Below are 23,696 nucleotides of genomic sequence, written 5' to 3'. Positions count from 1 at the left end.
GGGAAGGGAAGGGAAGGGAAGGGAAGGGAAGGGAAGGGAAGGGAAGGGAAGGGAAGGGAAGGGAAGGGAAGGGAAGGGAAGGGAAGGGAAGGGAAGGGAAGGGAAGGGAAGGGAAGGGAAGGGAAGGGAAGGGAAGGGAAGGGAAGGGAAGGGAAGGGAAGGGAAGGGAAGGGAAGGGGAAAAGGAAAAGCTTCCAAAAGCTCTTCCCTACACCTGTATTAGGCGAGCAGAAGATCTCTCAGTATTTTTATTCCCATTCAGTTTGGATTGTTGCTCACTTTCACATTTTCTCCCAGAACATTATGTTTCTAAACCAACATATCATTTTGATGGCATTTGATCTAGCATTTGAATCACCCACTGGAACCTGAGAAGCTTCTTTTGCTTCTTTTGTGTCCCTTGCTAGTTCATCTTGCATACAGAAATAATCTCACAAGCCCCATCACTGCTGAACCCCTGAGAAATTAGTGCCAAATGTGCACCAGCCATTTTAAGGTGAAGAGGAGATAAATAAAAAGCAGACATCCTGGTACAAGTGAAGAAAAGAACTCATAGGGCTGAACGTGAATTATCAGGCAAATTTTCAGAAGCAAGATGTCACTATCCTGAAATCACACTGTGGTGAGATCACAGAACCGCAGAAATAGAGAATCAGAGAACCTCAGAGTGGTTTGGGGTGGAAAGGCCCTTAAAGCCCATCCAGAGCCACCCCCTGCCATGGGCTGGGATACCTTCCACCACTCCAAGTTGCTCCAAGCCCTGTCCAGCCTGGCCTTGGACACTTCCAGGGATCCAGGGGCAGCCACAGCTTCTCTGGGTAACCTGTGCCAGGGCCTCCCCACACTCACAGGGAATGATTTCCTCCCAGTATCTAACCTAAATCTACCCTCCTTCAGCTTAAATGCATTGGAAAGGAAGATGAAGTTTGAAATCTGAAAAATGGGGATTTTGAGGTATTTCAGTAACAGGTAGAAGTACAGTTCAGGTGCCGTTTAGAACCGTCCTATAAAATAATTTGTAATAATGAGGTCAAATTTTATGTAAATTTTTTTAAAATTTAGAATGTCTCACCATCTCTTCAAAAGAGAAAGATTTTTTTCTTGAGTATTTACAGTACAAGCACACTCTGACTTGTGGGACAGAAAAATTATACTGGATCACTATTAAAAAAAAAGCAAAGTGCTTTGAAAAGCTGAACTTGTGGGACATAGGCAAGAAAAAAGTCAGTTGCATATTCTCCACTCTCTTTTGATTTCCATTTATTTTAGTTTTTTAGTCTATACATCTCTATAAATCATTTATTGCTTTATATTTTTATAGTTAAAATTATAGTAACCAAAGCCATCTTTTCCTTACATTTTTTAATTTTCAATTTTCAAATGGCTATTATTATTTAATTCCAATTTTCAAATGCTGATTTGGAACATGGAGGAAAATTCATGTGGTTTTCTCCAGAAATAGTAAAGGTAACTATTGGCAGCTTGGTTTATCTGTCTCGCCAGCTAGACAGTTACAATGACAAAGTTAATTCCAAAAGCATCAATTTATTGTTATTGTCACAATTAATGTTCCTCTTGTTTGAACTTTACATTTTTATTACACTGGCACATTGATGCAATGAACTCATTTTAATTTGCAGGACCAAGGCCTTTAAGGCACTCTCAAGTACATTGAATCCTAAATCTGGAATGTTTAAAGCAGCCTTGTTAGCCCTGGTGAGAAGAATGACACCAGTTTGTGAAAAGTTATGGATTTCCTCTCTACAGCAAGCAGCAGGTCTGGCATTCCAAGAACAGATATCCATAAGTGTCGCTAGAGGTCGGGGATTACCGGAGCCGCGGAAGACAAGCCTCATGCTATCATGGTCAGCAAGTCTCAGTTTGTTGAAATCTTATGCACAACTTATAATGCTTTTAATTAGCTTATACATATTGCAAAAATTCAGCTCATTATTGGTCTGCTACCATTGATGCATATTGTTCTTTGTGGTTGGCCTTGCAGTTACCAGTTCCTTATCTTCAGCTTGCAGTTCTGCATATTTTGGCAGTTTTGATATCTTGTTATTTATGTAACTCTCTCTTCCAGGACATACTGACCTTGAGGCCTCATACTTTAACTAATCTTACAGTATCATGTCCTTTCTCTCTTAGCCATTCTTCTGTCAGGCTCTCAACACTTCCCCTGTTTTCTTTAATGGTCATCATATACAATCGGTGGTTTTCAAACATTGTCATTACCGTACGCTGCAAACATTGCATTAAACAGGGTAAGATAATCATGATGGCCAAAATTACAAGAAGAATGACTAACCCCATCTGTACTAAATTTTTCAACCACCCTGTTATGCCTAGGGACTGCAACCATCCATCTATTTCCAATCCTTCTTGTACCCTCAAATGTGTAGTCAAATCTTGCAACTTCTTAATTTGTGCATGTAAAGAAACAGAATGATCCGATAAATTCATACAACACATCCCTTCAAATTCATCACAACCAGGTCCTTGCGCTAACAACAAAAAATCAATAGCAGCTCTATTTTGAAGTGTAGCACGCCTAATTGAATCTACATCTAGCAAAAGATCAGACAAAGCTTGCGATGTGGCATTAGTTTGTCTTGCAAGCCAACATCCCATTTTCCTCAATGTGCTCAAGGCTTGTGCGGTCCCAATACCAGGGACAAGGGACCCGAAAACTGGCTGCACTGGGCTCCAAAAGTCTGCATTATCATCACAATCCTTGGCAAAGGCATGAGCAAACCTTCTCTCTCTCTTCTTTTGGTATCTGTGCAGAATCATTGATGTATTGGGTGTTAAGAGAGTCAATTGGCCTAGCGTGCATGGTCTGCCTTCCATTCGTGAAGGGATCCCTGCCCAAGCTTGATCTCCACATATTAGAAACACACCGTCTGGCAGCCTGATAGGCGTGTTAGAAGATCTTGAGATGTTCTGCGTGGTGTAATTATACCATGCTGAGTTATTTCTATATATCGACAGAGATGAGTTAACATTGATGGGTAATGATCTATTGTGTCCCACTCCTCGAAAGACACTTGTCCAATTAAACCTTAAACAAGCATCTGCTAATATGGATCCTAAAATCTCAAGCTCTTGAGGCTCAATTGCTAATGTAGGAAAATGGGGCATAATTTGGTCCCACTGATCTACATTGCCCTGGGGATTAGTGGAGTTACAGTTGTGTGCTGATGATGGACAAGGCCAATTATCTAGAGGAATGCCTACAAGACAAGTGGAAAAAGGATTGCCTGGGGAGCTTAGGGCTAAACATATTGCTTCTTGGCCAGTTTTGTTAGCCAGCGTAACTCAAATATTTTCTTTGGGTTGTGCTGGTACATAAACACAATTAATCAATGGTAGCGCCGCAAGCACAAGCAAAAGCCATATCATAATGTTCTGTCGTTTAAAGGATCACCACATTTTATCGGTGGCTTTTTTGATGGGGCCTGCAACGTCGATCAAAACGACGGCAGGTATGATCCCAACGATCTGGAGAAACTTGCCAATTTGTCGGGATCCGAACATCTTTTCCACAAACAGTATCAAGAATTGCAGAGTTGCTATCTGCGATGACACGGTCTACTGTGTGTCTCACTCTCCAAACCAGCTCCCTGAGATGTAAATCCTCCCTGTTCTCAATCTTTTGGACCGCGGTTCCAAATGGTTCTCCCACTAAGTCAACTAATGCTCTCTGGGGGGAGGCCCTCTGCCACTCAAAAGAGCAAACAAGGCACCAATACCCTTGTCCAAGCGCACGCTGTGACAACCAAAGAGTCTTTTCACACCCACCACACCTCAGTTTAACCCACGCAATGTGTTCAACTGAGTAACAATGAAGGCAATGCCTGGGGAGATAGCGTAAAAAATGATTATTCAGAGCTGGGAGCACAGAGTCTTCTATCTCCCGTTCCGACTCAAACAGAATCCGGGTGCCGAATCTTTCCTCAATCTGCAGCAGGAGAGGTGCAATCGCCTTCTGAAGCCAGAGTTGCCTTCTCCTGTCCGGGCTGCTCACCGGGCTGCTCATCGGGTATGGCAGCACGCGTCCACCTCCCGGGTATCCACTGTGGACCTGTAGGGGTGGAAACACACACATAGCCCCGCCCCCAGTAAAGGACTTGGGCAGGATTTTGCCAAATGCTAGTCTTGGGGTCCTTATATTTAACAAATATAGGGGGCGAGGGCAAGGGATCTCTCTGAAAATGTACAATAACAGGGGGTGTGTCTCTATTTCCAAACAGACATAAGTGGTTTAAAACAAACAGGCTTCTTAGCCTCTGTGGGGTCTCTCTGTGGGGCTCTTGATATCTGTGTATTTTTCTAAATAACGCTTCAAGGTCCCATTGGCCCTTTCTACAATTGCTTGCCTTGTAGAGACATGTGGAATACCTCTGGTGTGTTTGATATTCCAAAAGTCCATTAACCTTCTGAATTTCTGGCTGCAATATGCTGACTCATTATCTGTCTTTATGTTTCTGGGAACGCCCATTATAGCAATACAACTGTTTAGATGTTTCTCAACATGCTTAGCTTGCTCTCCAGGCTGAGCTGTAGCCCAAATATAATGACTATAGGTGTCAATAGTTACATGAACATATTTCAGCCTGCCGAATGATGGTACATGAGTAACATCCATTTGCCACAGTTCATTGGGCAACAATCCCTTTGGATTAACTTCCATGATAAGTCCTATGCCCCCATTATGGTGACTGCAGATAGGGCAAGTTTTCACAATGGCTCGTGCCTCGCTGAGTGGTAACTGGAATTCGCGGGCCAGTCCTTTTGCATTCTGATGGAAGATATTATGACTTTCTTTCGCTGCTACGGTGCGTGGAAGGATGTTTTGCTGCTGCACCATTACCAATTTATCGGCTCTGGCATTCCTTTCTCCAAGACCCTCTTCCCATTTATGGCTACGAATGTGGATGATGGAGATGGGGTACTTTCAGGCTTGTAAAGTTCGCTGTAGTTGCATAAACAGTTCGGCCAATCGAGGGTTGGTTACTTCTTTGACACTTGCATCCTCAATTCTCGACGCTACTCCAACAACATACATTGAATCAGAGACTACATTGACAGGCTCTTGAAATTTCTGGAATGCCCATATGACAGCTAAAAGTTCTAGGGTTTGCAGATTATCGTGCAAGGTTGCTAAAATAATGTGATGATACCATTGGCCGCCTCTATTCCAAGTGACTGCGGCTTTTCTGGAACGCTTTCCTGCATCGGTAAAAACTGTAATTGCGTCTTGAATGGGTTGATTTTCTCTTAATGGCCTGGTGATCCATTGCCACTCCCCAAGCCAATGCAGGACTTTAGGAGCTAACGGTCCTGTGGTGATGCAACTAGGAGCTTGTAAAAGTGCTTCCGTAAGGTCTGGCGAATTGAGGAGAAACCAATCAAGAGTTGCTTTTTCCATAGGTAACTGAATAATTGCAGGTTCTCTTCCACTCAATTCGATTGTACACAACCTGCCTTTAATGATTAAGGCCGCAAGCCATTCGATTTTTTGAGTTATTGTTTTTTCTTTGTTGCAACTGAGGGCTAAGACATTCTAAAACTCTTGTCTCCCCCGCTTTCTTTAGCTGGGTTATAGCTCCCATAAGGTGATCTCTGCTATTCCAAATAGTGAGGCTGACCCGGGTAAGCTGGATCATAACGGCTGACAAATCCAGTAGAGATACACCATGAGATGTCTTGCAGAGCGGCAAGCTGGGGTGCCGTCAGCGTCACTGGAGCGCAAGGATCTGTGCCCTTTAACAGTAGTCGCAAGGTGTCTAACAGCGTGTTAGGAATACCAACGATTGGTTTAAGCCACTGGAGATCACCTAGTAATTTTTGTGCTTCATGAAGAGTGGTTGGTACATCTTGAATAGTGAGCTTTTGCGGCCTTACTTGCCTTTCGGTAATAGTCCATCCTAGGTATTTCCACGGCGGCTGCACTTGAAGTTTTTCTTCAGAGACTTTGAGACCATATTTCTGCAACAGAGTGATAACAGCACGCACTTGTTCTGTCGTAAATGGAGATTTCTGAGCAAATATATATCATCCATGTAATGATAAATGATAGTGTCTGGCATGGATTGCCTAATAGGCTGCAATGCTGTATCAACGTACAGCTGACACAAAGTGGGTGAATTTCGCATGCCTTGGGGTAACGTTGTCCATTCAAATCGCTTGTCTGGTTCTCCTCTATTTAAGGAAGGTAAGGTAAATGCAAACCTTTTTGTGTTTTGGGGGTGCGGGGGTATTGTGAAAAAACAGTCTTTCAGGTCTACAATAAGAATAAGCCAATCTTGGGGTATCATGGCCGGGTTAGGGAGACCAGGTTGTAAGGCTCCCATGGGCTCCATCTGCTGATTAACTGCACGCAAGTCCTGTAATAAACGGTAGTTGCCTGACTTTTTCTTAATGACAAAAACAGGCGTGTTCCAGGGGCTTGTGGAAGGTTTGAGATGTTTTAGTTGCAGTTGTTCTGCAACTAAGCGATGCGCTTGTTCAAGATTTTCCCTTTTTAAGGGCCATTGCTTAACTACTACAGGTGTATCAGAGATCCATGTTAATGGTAGAGGGAATGTCCAAGCAATGGCCGTCATGATAAAGGGGAATCTGTGAGTACATACCCTAATTGCGACAAAACGTCTCTTCCAATAATGCAATCGACCTCCGGTGGGAGCGGGGTCAGTGAAAAAATTGTTGTTGCCTGTTTTCCTTCAATTTCTGCAGTGATCAATGGGGAATGTTTAGGAAGTCGGATTCCTCCTATACCGGAGACTGTAGTATTGGCTGATAAAAGGGGCCACATTTTAGGATATTTATTAGTGTCAATAATACAAGTATCTGCCCCAGTATCTAGCAGGGCCTTTTCAAGGGTAATGGTCTGCCCTTGATAACGGAGATGGCAGGCTTTCTTTGGTCGTGTGGCGAGGTCAATGACAGGCAGAGCAATGCTCCCTGAAGAACCAAGACATTTTGTCCGACGTGGTTCAGTGGATCGAGGCGGTATGTTAACAGTCAAGTGTGGTAAAGGTACAAACTGCGCAATTCTTTGCCTTTTTGGAATGGTAAGCGGAGGGAACTGGGTATTAACAATGATGAAAAGTTCTCCTTCAGTATCAGCATCAACTACCCCTGGTTCGATGGAAAGGCCCAGAACGGACCCTGAGGAGCGGCCTAAAATCAGTCCTCCAGTTGGCTGTCCATTAATAATCAGTGGTCCATGAATACCGGTAGGAATAGTATGTGGAGCATTATTGTAGAGTGTGGTGTCTACTGCTGCTGCCAGGTCCAATCTGAGGCTGCCGGAGCTTGCTGGCAGAAGTTGATCGCTCGGCTGTCGGAGGCAGGGGCTACCTGTGTCTCCGCGCGGCCCGGTTTCGTGCTGGCTCTCGAGTTTCCCGACCCACGATGACAGGCAGTGTTATTGTGAGTGCTGGATTGACATTTTCCGCACCAGACTCCCGATGCATTGCATTCGCGGCGGATGTGTCCCATTCGTCCACATCTGAAGCACTTCATTCTTCCATCCACACCGGGGCGCCGTTGCACTATCGTCGCTTGGAGGGGTGCAAGGGCAGCTAACACCTGACTCTGGGCTGCTAAAGTTTGCTCCTTAAAAGCTTGTGCCTGGTGCTGCAGTCCTTCTCCTATCTTCTGCAGAGCTTCTACCATAAACACCTGAGTGCCACTTGGCATGGCTGCAGCCTTATCTAACAAATCTTGGACATTCCAATGTCCTGGTGCTGTGGCTATTAAGGATCGAGTTGTAGCATTTCCATTTCGTAATATGCACTGCTTTACTAACGCATCTTGCATATGCTTAGCTATACCTGCTTTGGCCAGAGCTTCAATAATTTTGTCCACAAAGGAGCCAAGGGCTTCATCTCTACCTTGCTTATTCCCCATATACATGGGAATACCCCCAGGTGCCCTGATCTTATCCATAGCTCTTTTTGCAACTGCCATAGCCTCTCTCAGCTTTTCCCCCCCCAAGGCCGCCTGTTGCTCTAAACGAATGTGGGCTCCATTGCCCATAAGTTCATCTACAGTGATCCCTGCGAGAGGGTCACCAGCAGGCCGAGGAAGTGCAGCGCTTGCGGCCGCTTCCTCCCTCCACCGGGTTTCAAACATAAGCCTTTGATGAGGGGTGTAAATGAGGTGAGACATTCCTCTAATGTCAGCGGGCAGCAGGACAGCCGAATTAAAGAGGTACTTGATCATCTGTTTCGCGGGCTCACTAGTGACTCCAAATTGTGCCACCGTTGATCTTAATTGAGACAAAAGTTTCCAATCAAGCTGCGTAACTTCAGCTCGTTGGCCCACCCCTGCAAAGGGTGAAATATCGCGGGAAAGGCAAGTGGGGAGGCTATTTGCTCCTGAGCTGCTGCCGCCAATTCTGTATCTCCCTCTTGCAGACCCTGCCTTGCTAGCGCCGCCCATGCTTCACGCCGACCCTGTGCCATAGCCTCCGCAAGATCCGATAAGGCCCCGGGGAACGGCTCCATGGCTGCGGCGTTAGATAATGTACTTGAAGAGGGGGGCGGCGGAAGCGGCGAGTGATCCGAGGGGACAGGGGGTGCAGATGGAGTGGTAGACTCCCTAGGATCTGGCGGGGGCAGATCAACAGAAGCAAATATCAGTGGATTTGGAGCTGAAGGGTCGATGTAAGCCTTATTGCGATCCTGCGCCACACGGGCATTATCGGCAGCTTGCTTTTCTGCCTGACACATTAACAACTCATTCTGCACCACCTTCCATAACTTACTCATCTTTTTTGCTACTTTGTCATCTTCTAAAACTAACTCCCATAAGCGATCACCATACCTGCGCCACTCATGTAGCTCATGGACTGAGTGAGGGTTAGTAAAAAACTCATAAGAAACAGCATGGGTTAACAGGAGAGGTAAATCCTTCTCTAAATCTAATCCTTTGATGCCCCGCTTTCTCAAGAAGGCGGCAAAAAGATCATACGCCGCTTGCCTGTCCATACTCACCGGTACTGTTGCAACCCCCCCAGGCGTCGGCAGCGCGTAGCGGCAGAGCCCACCGATGTGGCGCTCAGGGCGATGTAGCGCCGTCCAAGGGACCCGTCCCCAACGCAGCTCTGAGGAGGAAAGGGAAAGTGTGTTCGGGCGCCAGATGTCGCCAGAGGTCGGGGATTACCGGAGCCGCGGAAGACAAGCCTCATGCTATCATGGTCAGCAAGTCTCAGTTTATTGAAATCTTATGCACAACTTATAATGCTTTTAATTAGCTTATACATATTGCAAAAATTCAGCTCATTATTGGTCTGCTACCATTGACGCATATTGTTCTTTGTGGTTGGCCTTGCAGTTACCAGTTCCTTATCTTCAGCTTGCAGTTCTGCATATTTTGGCAGTTTCGATATCTTGTTATTTATGTAACTCTCTCTTCCAGGACATACTGACCTTGAGGCCTCATACTTTAACTAATCTTACAGTATCATGTCCTTTCTCTCTTAGTCATTCTTCTGTCAGGCTCTCAACACATAAGCTTTTTGCATCCCATGAGTGTCATTGTATTGGATTTAGGTGTCCAGGTCTTGGTGTCTCGGTTAGAGGAGATCAGGGGCTGCCCTGTGCTGGTCACAGACATTTCCAGCTTATTTCAGACAGTTTCAGGTGCACAACAGACTGGGCAAAGCTGAGCACCATTAGAAAACTGCAGAAATATTAAGAAAGGGCTCATGCTGCACAGGCAGTGACAAAAAGAGAATTGAGGAAAAAGTAGATTATAACAGAAGAACAAAAACAAATAACATTGAGGGGGAAAAAAATGCAGTAAATAGTTACTGAGGCATTTAGAGAAACATCTTTGCTTTCCCTAGTGCAGACTTCAGAGAGAGGAGTCCTTCCTGCCCCCTTTCCAGCCTCAGTTTTCTGTGGTTTTGCTGAATTTCCTTGTTTCTTTGGTGAGGTAAAAAGTGATGCAGAAGGCTGGAATCAGCTTGTAATGTTTCTCTACTGCCATACTTTGTTCACCTCATTTTCCTACACTAATTGTTACTTCTTACTTGTTTCCTTCAGCACACATCTGTGGGCTGCAGACCTTGAGACATGCACTCCTGGGGCTCAAGAGTCCTCCAGAAAGAGCTGGATGTGGGAACTCCACAAGGACACAGACACTGTTCTACCTTGGATGGCTGCCACATCGTGTGTGCCCAGCAACAGGACAAGAGGCCAGAGGTAGAAACTGATGTCCAGGAAGTTCTACCTTAATATGAGGAAAAACATTTTTCCTGTGCAGTGACTGAGCACTGACACAGATTTACTAGAGAGAGTGTGGAGTCTCCTCCCTGGGGATATTCCAGACCTGTCTGGACACACTTCTGGGCCCTGGGCTCTGGGATGGCCCTGCTGGAGCAGGGAGGTGGCACCACATGAGCCACTCTGGGCCCTTCCAGTGACAGGACAAGAGGACACAGCCTTAAGCTGCAGCAGGGGAGGTTTAGGCTGGACATTAGGGAGAAGTTCTTCACAGGAAGAGTGGCTGGGTGTTGGAATGAGCTGCCCAGGGAGTTGGTGGAGACACCATCTCTGGATGTAGAATCATTGCCATGGTCTAGTTGACGAGATGGTGTTAGGTCATAGGTTGGGCTGAATGATATCAAAGATCTTTCCCAACCTGATTGATTCTGTGATTCTGTCATCTCACTTGATGGGTAAATCTCCTTGTAGAGGCTGTCTCTGTTTATTTGTTCCATGCTCAGCATAATATGTTTAGAGAATGGATGGAAATCCGTTTACTATATTGCTGTTGACTGTTCTACAATGCTACAGTAAATTTAACTCACTGTGAACACAATTACCCATAATAACCCAAATTCCTGCCACAGCTCTGCATCTCCATCCTGGGGGCACTGTAAAATATACTCTTGCATTGGGCCTGGCAATTTCATTCACTGCTGGTCAATATTTTCTTCTCAAAGAATTTTCCAACAAGACTTTCCACAGGTGGATATACTAAGTATATTAATATATCTTAAACTATGTATAATATAATAAATGTAATAAAATAAAATTAAATATAATAAAATAAAATGGCATAAAATTTAATGACATATAATGACATATAATGACATATAATATAATGACATATAATGACATATAATGACATATAATATAATGACATATAATGACATATAATGTCATATAATATAATGTCATATAATGACATATAATGTCATATAATATAATGTCATATAATATAATGTCATATAATATAATGTCATATAATATAATGTCATATAATATAATGTCATATAATGTCATATAATGTCATATAATATAATGTCATATAATGTAATATAATATAATATAATGTCATATAATATAATGTCATATAATATAATGTAATATAATATAATATAATATAATATAATATAATATAATATAATATAATATAATATAATATAATATAATATAATATAATATAATATAATATAATATAATATAATATAATATAATATAATATAATATAATATAATATAATATAATATAATATAATATAATAATGTATATAACATAGCATTAACATAATATTAATTACATTTTCACTCTATCATCCACATCTATTATACTGGGCAACTGAGGACCTATGAACAACATAATTTTGAAGTGAGCATTAGTAAACTAAGTATCTATAAATTAAACTCTTTAAAAGGTTTTAAAACAATTCACAAAATGTTGATCTAAGCATTTCACTTGTAATTTTGTTTGTTATTGAAAAACATTGTCAAAATCAAGCCTTATCATGTCAAGAAAAAAAATGTGCCTGAGGAGCATCAGCAGAGAGCAAAGAGGATTAGTCACTCTTGAAAGGTAAAAAAAAAATAATAAAAATGTATAGAACCTAAGGCAAACAGTGACCTTAACAAGGCAGAAATGGCAAAACCGTGCATGAAAACTTTCATGCTCCTGTAGCTTTTTGGTGACAACTACTCAAAGAAACTTGGTGAAAAGTGAATTTCTGAAGTAGAACTGAGGGCAGCAGTGAATTTGTGTGTGTGTGAAGATTTTAGCTATAGGAGTTATCAGGATGTATAACAGGATACAAATTGTTCTTTTTATAATAGGATGAAAAAAATTAATCAGAGGTGAACATGTGAAATATATGAGTTCCTATTATTGCATCAGCTGCTTTTTCAAGCTGAAAGTTTTAATCTGTTCTTCCTGTTATGCTTTGCAGTGCCTTCATTTACTGGATTTTCATCCTCAGTTCTACATTCCTGAAGCCCTGTTTAAATAGCAGTGCTTAGGAAAACTGTAATTGAGAATTGGAGAAAACACTTTATTTGAAAATTGGGTTTTGTAATGCTGTCAAAGGGATCATAATGCAATTAAACAATCAGAAATTCTTTTGCTTGTTTTCCTTTTTTCTGTGAGTGAAACAAAAGGCTCTTGCAAAATACTGAAGTGACTGTCAGGGCTTTTTTCCTAAACATGTTGAAACTGTGGACTTTGCTTTATTTACTACCATTTCAAGCTTTTATATTTGTGCAGAAAATACTCCTTGGAAACCCCTTTTGAGATAAAATAGACCTCAGTTTTATCATAGGTTCTTGATATATGTTACAGGATCTAATAGAGAAGTATCCCTCTCCTAGAGAATAATTTGGAATTATCTAGCAAATTGCTTAACTAAAATTGATGACTTTCAGGAAGTCCTTGAACTAATGAAAAGCTAAAAAAGAATCTGCATTAGAAAATTATTTTTAAATGTTTATGGCAATTTAATCCTTAATAAATTTCACCACATGGATTCTACCTATTTACCATTTTCTTTTTTTCTGTTTATATTTGCATTAATGATATTTTACTTTCATTCTAAAGTCAATTTTAGGAAATCTTTTTGAATAGTCCAAAAAATATATTTTATATATATATATATATATATATATGTATGTATGTATGTATGTATGTATGTATGTGTATATATACAACTGAATTGGCCTGAATTAGTAAATTGGTTTTACCTAATTTTTGTGACATCAGAAAGATTTTCACAGGCTTTTAAACACAAACTTCAATGAAATCACAATGAATTCACATAATATCTTGATCTACTCAAATCTTTTGTTCCTGATTAGTGACAGTAAAACAATATAATCACAAACATTTAGTTCTGTTGCTTTGCAAAGTTATTTATGGGACAATGATAGTAGTAGGCTCCTGAAGTCTCTCTCACTACCCAAAAAGCTAGAAAGATATAATTTACATTATACCTGTTTTATAAATGCCTTTACATGCAATACATGCCTTCGATAAGGAAACTCTAATCATATCATCAGGATAGATGAAATAAGTCATATTTTACATTTTAATCCTAGAATCTAGCACAGAAAAAGAAACTACACAGGTTTAAATGTATTTTGCAGTGGAGAAACTGGTGATAGGGTTCATCATCCCCAATGATGCTTTCTCATTTGATCATCTATATTGGAAGTCAAAAATTATGACAGTGACAAAGAGGAACACCAACTCTAGAGTACTAATTAAAGTGCACCAGCTCAATAGATCTTAGTTCATCTTCACATGGAACCTCATTAAGGCAAAATGATCTGTACAAATTAGTCTTTCCAAACAGAACCACTGGCAATTTTTAATGAGGTTTCCATGTAAAGCATCATCTGTCAAATTGCAAAACTAAAGCAATCAAAGACATACCATGCTAGATTATGTCTAATGTCTATTTGTTTAACTGGGGGATTGGTTCATTTTTTTAATTCAATCTTGTATTATACACATGACTTCAGAGTTTAGTGATCTGCTTGCATCAATGTCAATATTTAGATGCTTAAAGACCAATATATTTAAATTACTATTTATAACTGTTAGCAGAACAGACTTTATGTTCTGTTCACATTCTAGACAACTAATGTCTTTCTAACAGTACTGTTAGCAAAGTAGAATAATAATTTTTTTTTAAAAAAAATTAAAAAGCTTAAAATTATTGGAAGATGCAAAGGCTGTGAGGTACCAAGTAAAAAGAACAAGAGTTCAACATATACTCTTATAGTCTGTAAGGTATAACAGGAAAAGAATTTGAGCCTTAAAACATTATTGTGGCTCTAAACAGTGGAACAAGAGGTAGAGGGTGTTAATTAAAACCTGGAGAATCTGCTTCCACTTTACACCTTCCCTCCTGTCCCACCTGTCCCATCCAGAGTGCAGGCTACCAAGGAGAATTAAGGGTGCAATGAATTTTTCCTGTAGATATTCAGAGAAAAACCCTAATTTGTCTTTTTACATAGAAAATTCCTTTTGAGTCAGAAAGAATAAAATATGTGTTAGCAATCACATGAATCAGAAGAATGTTGGTATCTTGATGAAACAACCTGGAAAGGACCTTGGGAGATTTTCTAACCCTTCTCTGCCTCAGTCCTTATCATCTAAACCTAGAGGACTCCTGATAAGTATTTAAAAGGCAGTTATAAGAGATTTTTTATTAGGATAGAAAGCATGTTTGCAGCAGGCAAAGAAATATTAGTGTATCTTGGTTTTAGCTGTTTTTAAATTATATGGGACTGGTGGATTTATCTGAGACAATAAAAAATAGGTTGAACAGCAATGCAATACTTTGAAGAGAGTTCTGAGGAGCACAGCAAGAATAATTATAGCCAAAAGAAATGTGTTTTTAGAAGGCTGACTGGAAGATTTAGACCTGAATAATCTTACAAAGATCATGTGAAGTAGGTAAAATACTGATAAAATATCTGTTAGAAAGGAGGCAAAATACTCATCTGCACGTTGGATAGTGCCAGAATCAGAGCTCTTAAACTAGATCAAGAAACTAGGACATTTGGACTTTACAGAAAGCATTCTGGTGGGAAGGATGGATAGATGTTGGAGTCAGTTGGAACACTTAGAGGAAACTGTTGGTGTTTTTAAGGTTCCCTCATGAGACAGAATTTTTACAGGAGCTATTGATAGTATTTCTGGAGTTTCCAGGGAATAACAGCCAACAACAGCCTTTGGCAGCTTGCTGTGTATCAAATAGTGTTTGTTCTGATATGCACACCTGTGGAGTTTACATAGCCAAACTGCACTTGGTGTTCTCAGGTATATTCTGGGAGGCAAAGCATATTCAGTGACATCTCAGGCACCACATCAGCCCAAGAGTGTCAGTGTCCTTGTGATGTGCCTTGCTGTGGCATCACAGCCTTGCAAGAATGACACAGGCTTCATAAATAGTCATGATTCAAAGTAATACGAAGTAATGGTAAAGTCTGTAACTCAATAGCAATCAAACAGCTTGTTTGGGCCTAATGAAGATTTTGTTTTAGGACAAGAAATTCACACTGGTTTTAGCCAACTTACTTGATTCATTAGAGTAAAAAGAGTACACTTTCTATAAGTCACGGACAATTTATGTTTAGCATTTTTTAACCTTTATAAAAGTTGCTTGTCTTCTTACCTTTTTTAAGTCATTTTGCCAAAAATATACTTTTGTTTTTATTTCTACAGCTAGCCCATCTGTTGTCATCCTTAATATTTATTATATTAACTTTAATGTATCACCTCCCACACACTGTTTTTGCAAGGTACATAAGCACAGGCATAAGGGCTCAAGTAGTTAATTATGTAGTGAAGTCATCTATTTCTAAATTATCAGTTAGGTAAGGTTTTATAAATTGTGCTTTATTCAGGGAAACTAATATAACTAAATTAATCTTTATTAAACTAATTTCTGAAACCTGATATAATAACTTAGTATAATATTTATACCTTTGCTGTAATACAGCACAGGGGGAAAGACAACTGCAGAATACTAAAGAATCTACTGCTTATGAATTAATATACTGATTTATTTATTTTCATCAAGTAATAGTGCATTAAACTCTTCTTAACATCTTCTTCAATTTGTAGATTAGGATCTCTGACTTTCCTGACATTTCCTAAGCCTCTCTTCCATAATTCTCTTTTTAGCCAACCTGCAGCATACAGAGGTATAACTTCAGTCTGCCAAAAAGCTGTAACTCAGTGGTTTCCAGTTCCCTTGTCCCCAGCTAAGGTGGGTGTTCTAGCAATTTCTGAACCTGCTTTTAATGATCAGCTTGCTTTTTCCAAATTTAGCATTGTATGTTCCAGGCAGGCATTCAACTGTGTACCTGCACTTATGTGTGATAACAATGTAAAACCATTATATTACTCAATATATTTAAATATTTATGCTGTTAAAGAATTTCAAACTTCATTAATCTTGCTATGTGTTTTCATATTTCCTCAGCCTGAGTGATTCTCTTCTTCCATGTATTTTCATTTTTGGGTAGTCGAAAAATGGGAGGTGTTCACACTTGAACTAATTAACTGAATTTTGAGTAATTGGCTTTTTCTTCACTTTAAAAAAACATACTACACTTGGAAGATTTTAGTTTTAAGGACAATATTGGTATTGTCAGATTTCTCCTGAGTGACTGGAAGTTGAGAGAAAATTATCCCAGACTTTTAGTCTTGATTTAATACAACATTCCTCACCCCATTCCTGCTGCAGAAGATTTGCTTTCACTAGAAATTGATTCACTGATATTTTTAAGGCTATTTTTCTTTTTTTATTTATTAACTAGTAATCTTTCTAATAATTTTTTTTAAATCATCATCTTATCTGCTCTTTCAGTTCTGATTCCTTCTCTAAATTTTAGCTAGAGAGGAAAATTTTTCTTTCCTGTGTTTAATTGTAAGAGTGTTCTCAAAGTACTCCACTGGATTTTTAAATTATGAGCTAAGGTCCTGCAATACCCAACTCAGTTTTACTTATAAATGTGGTATTAAACTCACTATTGCTATTTAAGGCAATCTTATAACACACACATATCTCAATTTAGTTGCAGAGATGTTTGATTTAAGTAGCAGCCTTTCAATGTCTTAGAGTTTGAATTAGGAATATAAGATCAGTTTAAAATTTGACAAAAAGACAACATGAAGCAAGACCAGGAGTTACAGTTACAAGGGTAAATGACCCAATTTGTTTTCAGTTAAAAATTTAGTAGTAGGAACTCTACTGAATAAAATACACAGTACAAAGTGATGCCTTCCTCCAATTCACTAACACACTATTGTATCCCAGTATTGTTAAAATATAATTTCAACATAGAATATATAGTTTTTAAATTTTTGATGTTTATAAAATATTTATTTATTTATAGTTCTGCCTGCCCATTTATCTCAAAGCAATAGAATGGAGAAAAAGAAAAAAAAATACTTTTCTATACAAGTAAAGAGAAACAGTATATATGTGTGACCAAATAATTTATTACAGAGCAGGATACAAATTCAGAGATTTTTACTTCCAGCCTGGTGCCTTTAATCTTTGTGTTAACTTCATTTCAGTATAATAAAATATGTCCCTGAAAAATAGAAAATCTAGCAGATTCCATAAAATCTTCTAACTGATTAATTGGAACTATATTCAAAATTCAGTAAGTACCAAAAATAAGAACTCACAAGTGCTCTCATAAAGGGTCTGAAAAAAAATAGAATTGTCCACAATGAGTGCATGAGCAAGTTCATAATAGTTATTGTAAATGCCTAAAAACCACACCCTGCATAAGTACAGAGAGAGACAAAAACTTCAAAGAAATATTTAAGTGTTTGGAATTCTTTAGAAATTGTGTCATCTTTAATAGCATCTTTCATCAAAAGCACAATTGTTGATGTAACACACTCAGAGCTTCAGTTCCCTGCAGCCTTGAGATGGGGTTCAAACCCTGGGATTTAAACTTTTACTTTAAACTTTTACTTTTCTTTCTCCTTCTCTCATTTACACAGGGCACATTCTTTGCTCTTTTGCAGGTCACATTTTTAATCTCTTCACTACCAGTGAAACTAACCTGTTAAGTTGCTGTTTTCCTTTTCACGTCTATTTCACTGTTCCACCCCTCTGCCCTGTTCAGGTGAGACCCCACCTGCAGAGCTGCCCCAGCCTGGGCCCAGCTCAGGAAGGACCTGGAGCTGCTGGAGAGAGTCCAGAGGAGGCTCCAGGATGAGCAGAGGGATGGAGCAGCTCTGATGGGAGGAAAGGATGGGAGAGGTGGGATTGTTCAGATGGAGAAGCTTTGGGGTGACCTCACTGTGGCCCTTAAGTGCCTGAAGGAGCCAACAAGAGCCATGGAGAGACTTTGCAAGGGAGGGAGGACAAGGGGAAATGGCTTCCCACTGCCACAGGGCAGGGATAGATGGGATATTGGGAAGGCATTCCTCCCTGTGAGGATGGGGAAGCCCTGGCACAGGATACCCAGAGAAGCTGTGACTGCCCCAATATTTTAATATTGTTATTGTATCTGCACAACTCCCCTGTGTTTCTTTATTCTTTAAACTCAATGAAATCTCTATTTTGACTGCTGATTAATTTTAGTTATTTACTTTGGATTGTTTCTTTTTGTTATTCCTCCTTAGCTTTTGTCCCTGGAAAACAGCTGAAATCCATAGGTAGGGCAGTAAGAACTGTGAATAGTCTATACTCTGCCCAAACCTTCTTTCTAGATAAATGTGCATTGCTGGTGCTCCCAGAATTGCCTATTTCACATGCATGGTCATTTTCTTTAACATAGTAACAATGTTCACCTTAAATTGTATCATTTCAAACAAGCAAAGAACGTTGACAAAATGGTAGGGTTAAAAAAATCCCATCGCTAATGAATCACATTGCCAATAGAAAAAAAAATAGTTTAATAATGTTTACATTGAATCTTGGTGAGTAAGAAGATGCAAAATTAATTTAGCATTAAAAACCTCATTAAAATTAAGACATTTTAAAATACATCCACAGCAGCAGCTATGATTCATAGTGTGGGAGAAGGCAGTTGCAGAGGATTTCTGTGAACTCTGACTGCAGCTGGCACAACCAACCACAATTCCCAGGAGAATAGCAAATGGTGTGACAGATCAGTTATTCCAGCAGCCATGCAATAAAAGTTACTTGTAGATTCATAGAAAAGTGCCTTTCAAATGACCAATCCATCCTACTATGGAGAAAAATCAATGCACATTGTGCCTTTCAGTTTATTTACATTTCTTTGCATTTTAAGGTGACTTTCCCTGTAGCTGTTTGCTTATTATACAATTAAAATAATGTTATTTGTGCATCCTTTCATCAGTGAAGGTAAGAAGTCTAAACAATATTGCATTGATAGGAAATGAGATTATTAGTGGCAGGTTTCTTGTTGATGCAAAGTTCAGGAAATAACATATCTGAGATTTGTTCAGTCGGTCAGAGTATGGTGCTAATAACGCCAAGGCCATGGGGCCAATCCCAATACAGGCCATTCCCTTCAGAGTTGGACTCTATGATCCTCATTATTTCCTTCCACCTCAGAATATTCTGTGATTCTGTGACATGGCACAATGCCTCCTCACAGTTCTCAGCTCTGACTCACCTGGAGCTTTGCATGTTTTGATCTTTTTGGCTGAGATCTTTTCTGAGGAGATTGAGATACCAGTTCTAATCTTATCTCTCAAGGATGAATGTTAATGAGCAGAAGTTCTTAAGGTGAAGAAAACTTTAGCTGTGAAATTTGTCAGACTCGTTCCAGAATGAGGACAGATTTGGTCATTTATCAGGCTCAGACCTGATATTTCAGAGTTGCTTGACAAATCAGATGATGCTATATATCCATATTTCCCCACAGGATTACTGTCATCTGGTGCTGAAGGATTGTTATTTAAGATCTTCCTAACCTATTGTGGTGGGTTGGCCTTCATTGGCCACTGGCTGCCCACCAGGCTGCTCTCTCACTCCTCAGCATGACAGGGGCACAAAATAAAATATAAAACTCCAGAACAGCTTGTCAAAGTAATCTGTACTCCTTAGCTTGGGAAGCCTTTGTAACTCTGCTCTACTTTCCTGAGTAAATAACCTGCATCAATATAAGGAAATGCAGAAGTATCTCCTAGGAACAAAAAGAACAGACAAAGAATGAAAAAAACACAAAGAGCTAATTTCCCTGCTCCTGTTCTTTCCAGTGCTGCCAGGTTACCCTGGTGGTATGCTGCCTTCAGAGTTTTCACAAGGCAAGTGGTTTCTATGAAAGCACAGAGAAAGGGGAATTAGAGATGTAAATTGAGGGGATATATGACAGCTAGTTTTATGAGGATTATCACTGTGAAACCATAAAACTAGGCATGGTACCAGCCTGAATTAAAATGCTAACAAAAGATGATGATGGAACTGGAATGATTTCAATGGCTAAGAACCTTTTTCACAATATAAGGCAAATTCTGCAGGAAGCCAGAGAACTAGCAATCCTCTAATTCAGAGGTGTTACCAACTGGCAGCAAATATATCCACATTAGCATTAGACATCTCTAAAGAGAAGACTTTCCAAGTGTATTGACCATACTTTCTTCATTCAACAATAAATTGGAAAATAATCTGTTCAGGACTAAACCAAAGTCTGCCACAATCCTCACTTATTTTGCAAAGCAAAAGTATCTTGATTTATACTTCATTATACTGTTTGGGAAGTGATGGCATTTTCCACACCCTTCTAGATCTGTAATACAGAGAGATTATATTTGTTATTGCCTTTTCTGACCTCATCTGGACCTCCTTTTATTTTTTATTCCCACACATCAAAACAGAGCACCTAAATTTAAGGGTTGCTACTGGAGCATGTAAATCATCTTTCTGTATTTCTCTTGGGCAGCTTACCTATTTGCAATAATAGCAATGGAAACATTATATATGAGGTAAAATCTAGAAATAAAATTAAACAGGATAAACCACTATTCTATTGAATCAGATGTCAAACATCGTCCACTTGGTACATCCGTCTGCCAAGAACAATTTGAAGCACTAAGTTGATTTTTCTACTGTTATCAAGAAGTACACAGTATTTGGGAGAATACTAAGGAATAAGTTTCATTATCATGGGCTGCAATATCCCAGCATTGGAGCAGACAGGCCACCAGGGGCTCATCCAGCCAGCAGCTGAAACCTTTTCTCGTATCTCTCAGATCTCCTGGGGACAGGGACCGGGCATTATCTCTGGCCCTGCCTCTTCCTCCTGTGCTGAGGGCCATGTTTCCTCCTCATCCATCACTAAGCAAATTGATTTTGTCTTGGATTTCTTCTGCAGTACAAGGGCTGCTGTGACTGGCACAGGTTGTTCCTCTTGCTCAGCTGCAGTTTGAGTGACCATAGTTCCTGTTGTTATGTTTTTCTCCTCCTTCACTAAGGGTGCTGTCTAGTGACCAGCAGTGTCCAATAAATAGTAGCCAGAACCCAACATGGCAATAAGTTTATCCTCTCTGGTGCTGCCACAGCATTTTTCTTGCAAATATTCTGTCACTTTACCAGGGTGCTGTAGCTGTCCAGTGGTAAAATTTCAAACCATCAGAGAACTTCTCTAAAATCTGGCACATTTTCTCCCACATCCCATGCTATTCAAGACTATTCTCCCTCAGGCCAGATCTCACATGTTGAGATATGAACAATGTACTGGAAACACCAATGAAATAAGTACACAGTAACAGGAACAATATTAATAATAAAAGTGTAGAGAAGAGAGAGTTATTCAATGCCAAAATGCTCACCAGAGAGCTCATGACCCAACTGCAGCCACGCCACTCCAAACTGGACAGAAGTCCTTGCTCCCAGAGAAGTGTCCCTTCCCCTGTGTCCCACAATGACATGAGGTGGTATTGAATAACCTTTGGATCCTGGCCATATTCCCTGCAAAAAATTAACTCTGTCCTAGCTGGAACCAGGCCAGCAGGGACACCTTCCACCACACTGGGTTGTTCAGAGCTCCATCCAGCCTGGCCTTGAACACTTCCCTGGGAAACCTGTTGTAAGGCCTCGTGACCCTCAGAGAGAGTCGTTTCTTCAAAATACGGAATCTGCTCTAGCAAGTACTGCCTCTCTTTTTATATATATATATACAACATGTATATACAACATGTACATATACAATGTAACACATTATTGTTGCTCAGGATTGCATTTTAACTGATGAAGCTTTATAATGATATAAAAATATACATATTTCATATGTATAATAAATTATATATACATATATGTGTATAAAACATATACATATAAAACATACACATATATGTATATGTACATCATATACATATACATATATTTATTTGTACATATATTATTAATACATTATATTATTATAATACTTATATATACACATTATTATACATATATGTATAATCAAATATTATTATATACATCTCTTATATGTAAATCATATATATAATAATATACATATTATTAATAATAATAGACATACCTTTACAGAATAAACAGATTTTACAAGTAGATGATGAATGTGATAGGTGACTTGTCTTGTCTCTGAAATTCTATTTTGGGGGATATAGCAGTAGCATTATTAATTTCCATTGCTTAACCACTCTTGCATTGTTATTATTTAGCCTGGGAAGAAAGAACATTGTTAAGGATGAAGAATGAATAAATGGATGAATGCTTAACACACACACAACAGAACATATTTCCATTTTTCTATATTTTGGTTATATATGGGAGTCAAGTCATTGAAGCAGGAACAATTTCTTTGTCAGTATCTAAATATAAGACTTTCATATATCAATTTATATTTGTTTCCTACAGAATTTAAATCCATCTTCTAATAGTTTGGGGTTGTTTTTTTGAAAAAAAAATACAAAGTATTGCAAAGGAATCTGGTGGGGTAGCTGCTTGAGAAAAATATTCTTCAGTGATGTATCTGAACTGTGTTAACAAAACAGGGTAGGAACAGCAATGGATAGTAATTGACATCCTAAGTTTTACATCCTCAGAAACTCACACACTTCACATTCACCCAGTCCAGGTCACAAACACCTTCCTTCCAGTTACACAAACACCATGGGGAACAGAGAAGTCCCTCTGAGCTCTGGCTGTGGTTCCCACCTGAGGTCAGCATTTCACATGGACTGTATCAAGGTCTAAACATCAAACATGAATCTCTAATTGTGTTTTAATCTTTTTTTGAAGTTTACAATATTTTTATGCTTTCTGAAAAAATATTTTGTTCAAAAAATTACTAAAATAATACCTGTAGAACTCCTTAATTGTGAACCACTTGATCCAATTTTGTCAGTTGTAGATGTATCATTCTGATATTGAGGTGAAAACGTTTCTCTCAACATCAGGAATTTTTATTTAGCATCCACCAAAGTCTCAGAGACTATACGATATCCCCATATATCCCCATATATTGTTTAATCTGACCCTTGTACCTCTGGCCTTGGAAGACTCACAGTAAGGAGGAAAGTCCTTCCTTCCTTCCTTCCTTCCTTCCTTCCTTCCTTCCTTCCTTCCTTCCTTCCTTCCTTCCTTCCTTCCTTCCTTCCTTCCTTCCTTCCTTCCTTCCTTCCTTCCTTCCTTCCTTCCTTCCTTCCTTCCTTCCTTCCTTCCTTCCTTCCTTCCTTCCTTCCTTCCTTCCTTCCTTCCTTCCTTCCTTCCTTCCTTCCTTCCTTCCTTCCTTCCTTCCTTCCTTCCTTCCTTCCTTCCTTCCTTCCTTCCTTCCTTCCTTCCTTCCTTCCTTCCTTCCTTCCTTCCTGCCTTCCTTCCTTCCTGCCTTCCTGCCTTCCTGCCTTCCTGCCTTCCTGCCTTCCTGCCTTCCTGCCTTCCTTCCTGCCTGCCTTCCTGCCTGCCTTCCTGCCTGCCTTCCTGCCTGCCTTCCTGCCTTCC

General features: G+C 39.7%; 1 protein-coding gene and 2 long non-coding RNA genes across 5 annotated transcripts; 1 reads left to right on the top strand and 2 right to left on the bottom strand.

Annotated features, from left to right (window-relative positions):
* Nucleotides 1–1,667: 1,667 nt before the first annotated feature.
* On the top strand, nt 1,668–21,983 carry LOC147651455 (uncharacterized). Of its 3 annotated transcripts, XR_015273672.1 has the most exons (5): nt 1,668–1,864; nt 9,031–9,210; nt 10,061–10,219; nt 15,962–16,046; nt 17,926–21,983. It is a non-coding gene; the product is annotated as an uncharacterized LOC147651455 (long non-coding RNA). The 3 variants fall into 3 exon arrangements; XR_015273671.1 differs by lacking the exon at nt 17,926–21,983 and having other exon boundaries at nt 15,962–16,214; XR_015273670.1 differs by lacking the exons at nt 15,962–16,046; nt 17,926–21,983 and having other exon boundaries at nt 10,061–10,838.
* On the bottom strand, nt 1,860–9,014 carry LOC147651457 (uncharacterized). Its single transcript, XM_086841566.1, is given in 2 exon segments — nt 1,860–8,335; nt 8,338–9,014. Coding segments are annotated over 2 exon segments (1,716 nt in total). The 5' UTR covers nt 9,002–9,014; the 3' UTR covers nt 1,860–7,283.
* On the bottom strand, nt 1,860–9,337 carry LOC147651456 (uncharacterized). Its single transcript, XR_015273673.1, has 2 exons — nt 9,008–9,337; nt 1,860–4,086 (listed from the first exon to the last, which is right to left on the bottom strand). It is a non-coding gene; the product is annotated as an uncharacterized LOC147651456 (long non-coding RNA).
* Nucleotides 21,984–23,696: the final 1,713 nt, after the last annotated feature.

This window comes from Cyanistes caeruleus, chromosome 9 (assembly GCF_971803275.1).
Source record: "Cyanistes caeruleus chromosome 9, bCyaCae1.hap1.1, whole genome shotgun sequence".
NCBI classification, from domain to species: Eukaryota; Metazoa; Chordata; class Aves; order Passeriformes; family Paridae; genus Cyanistes; species Cyanistes caeruleus.
The sequence above is the reverse complement of the archived record's forward strand: the minus strand, read 5'-3'. Positions and strand labels throughout refer to the sequence as shown.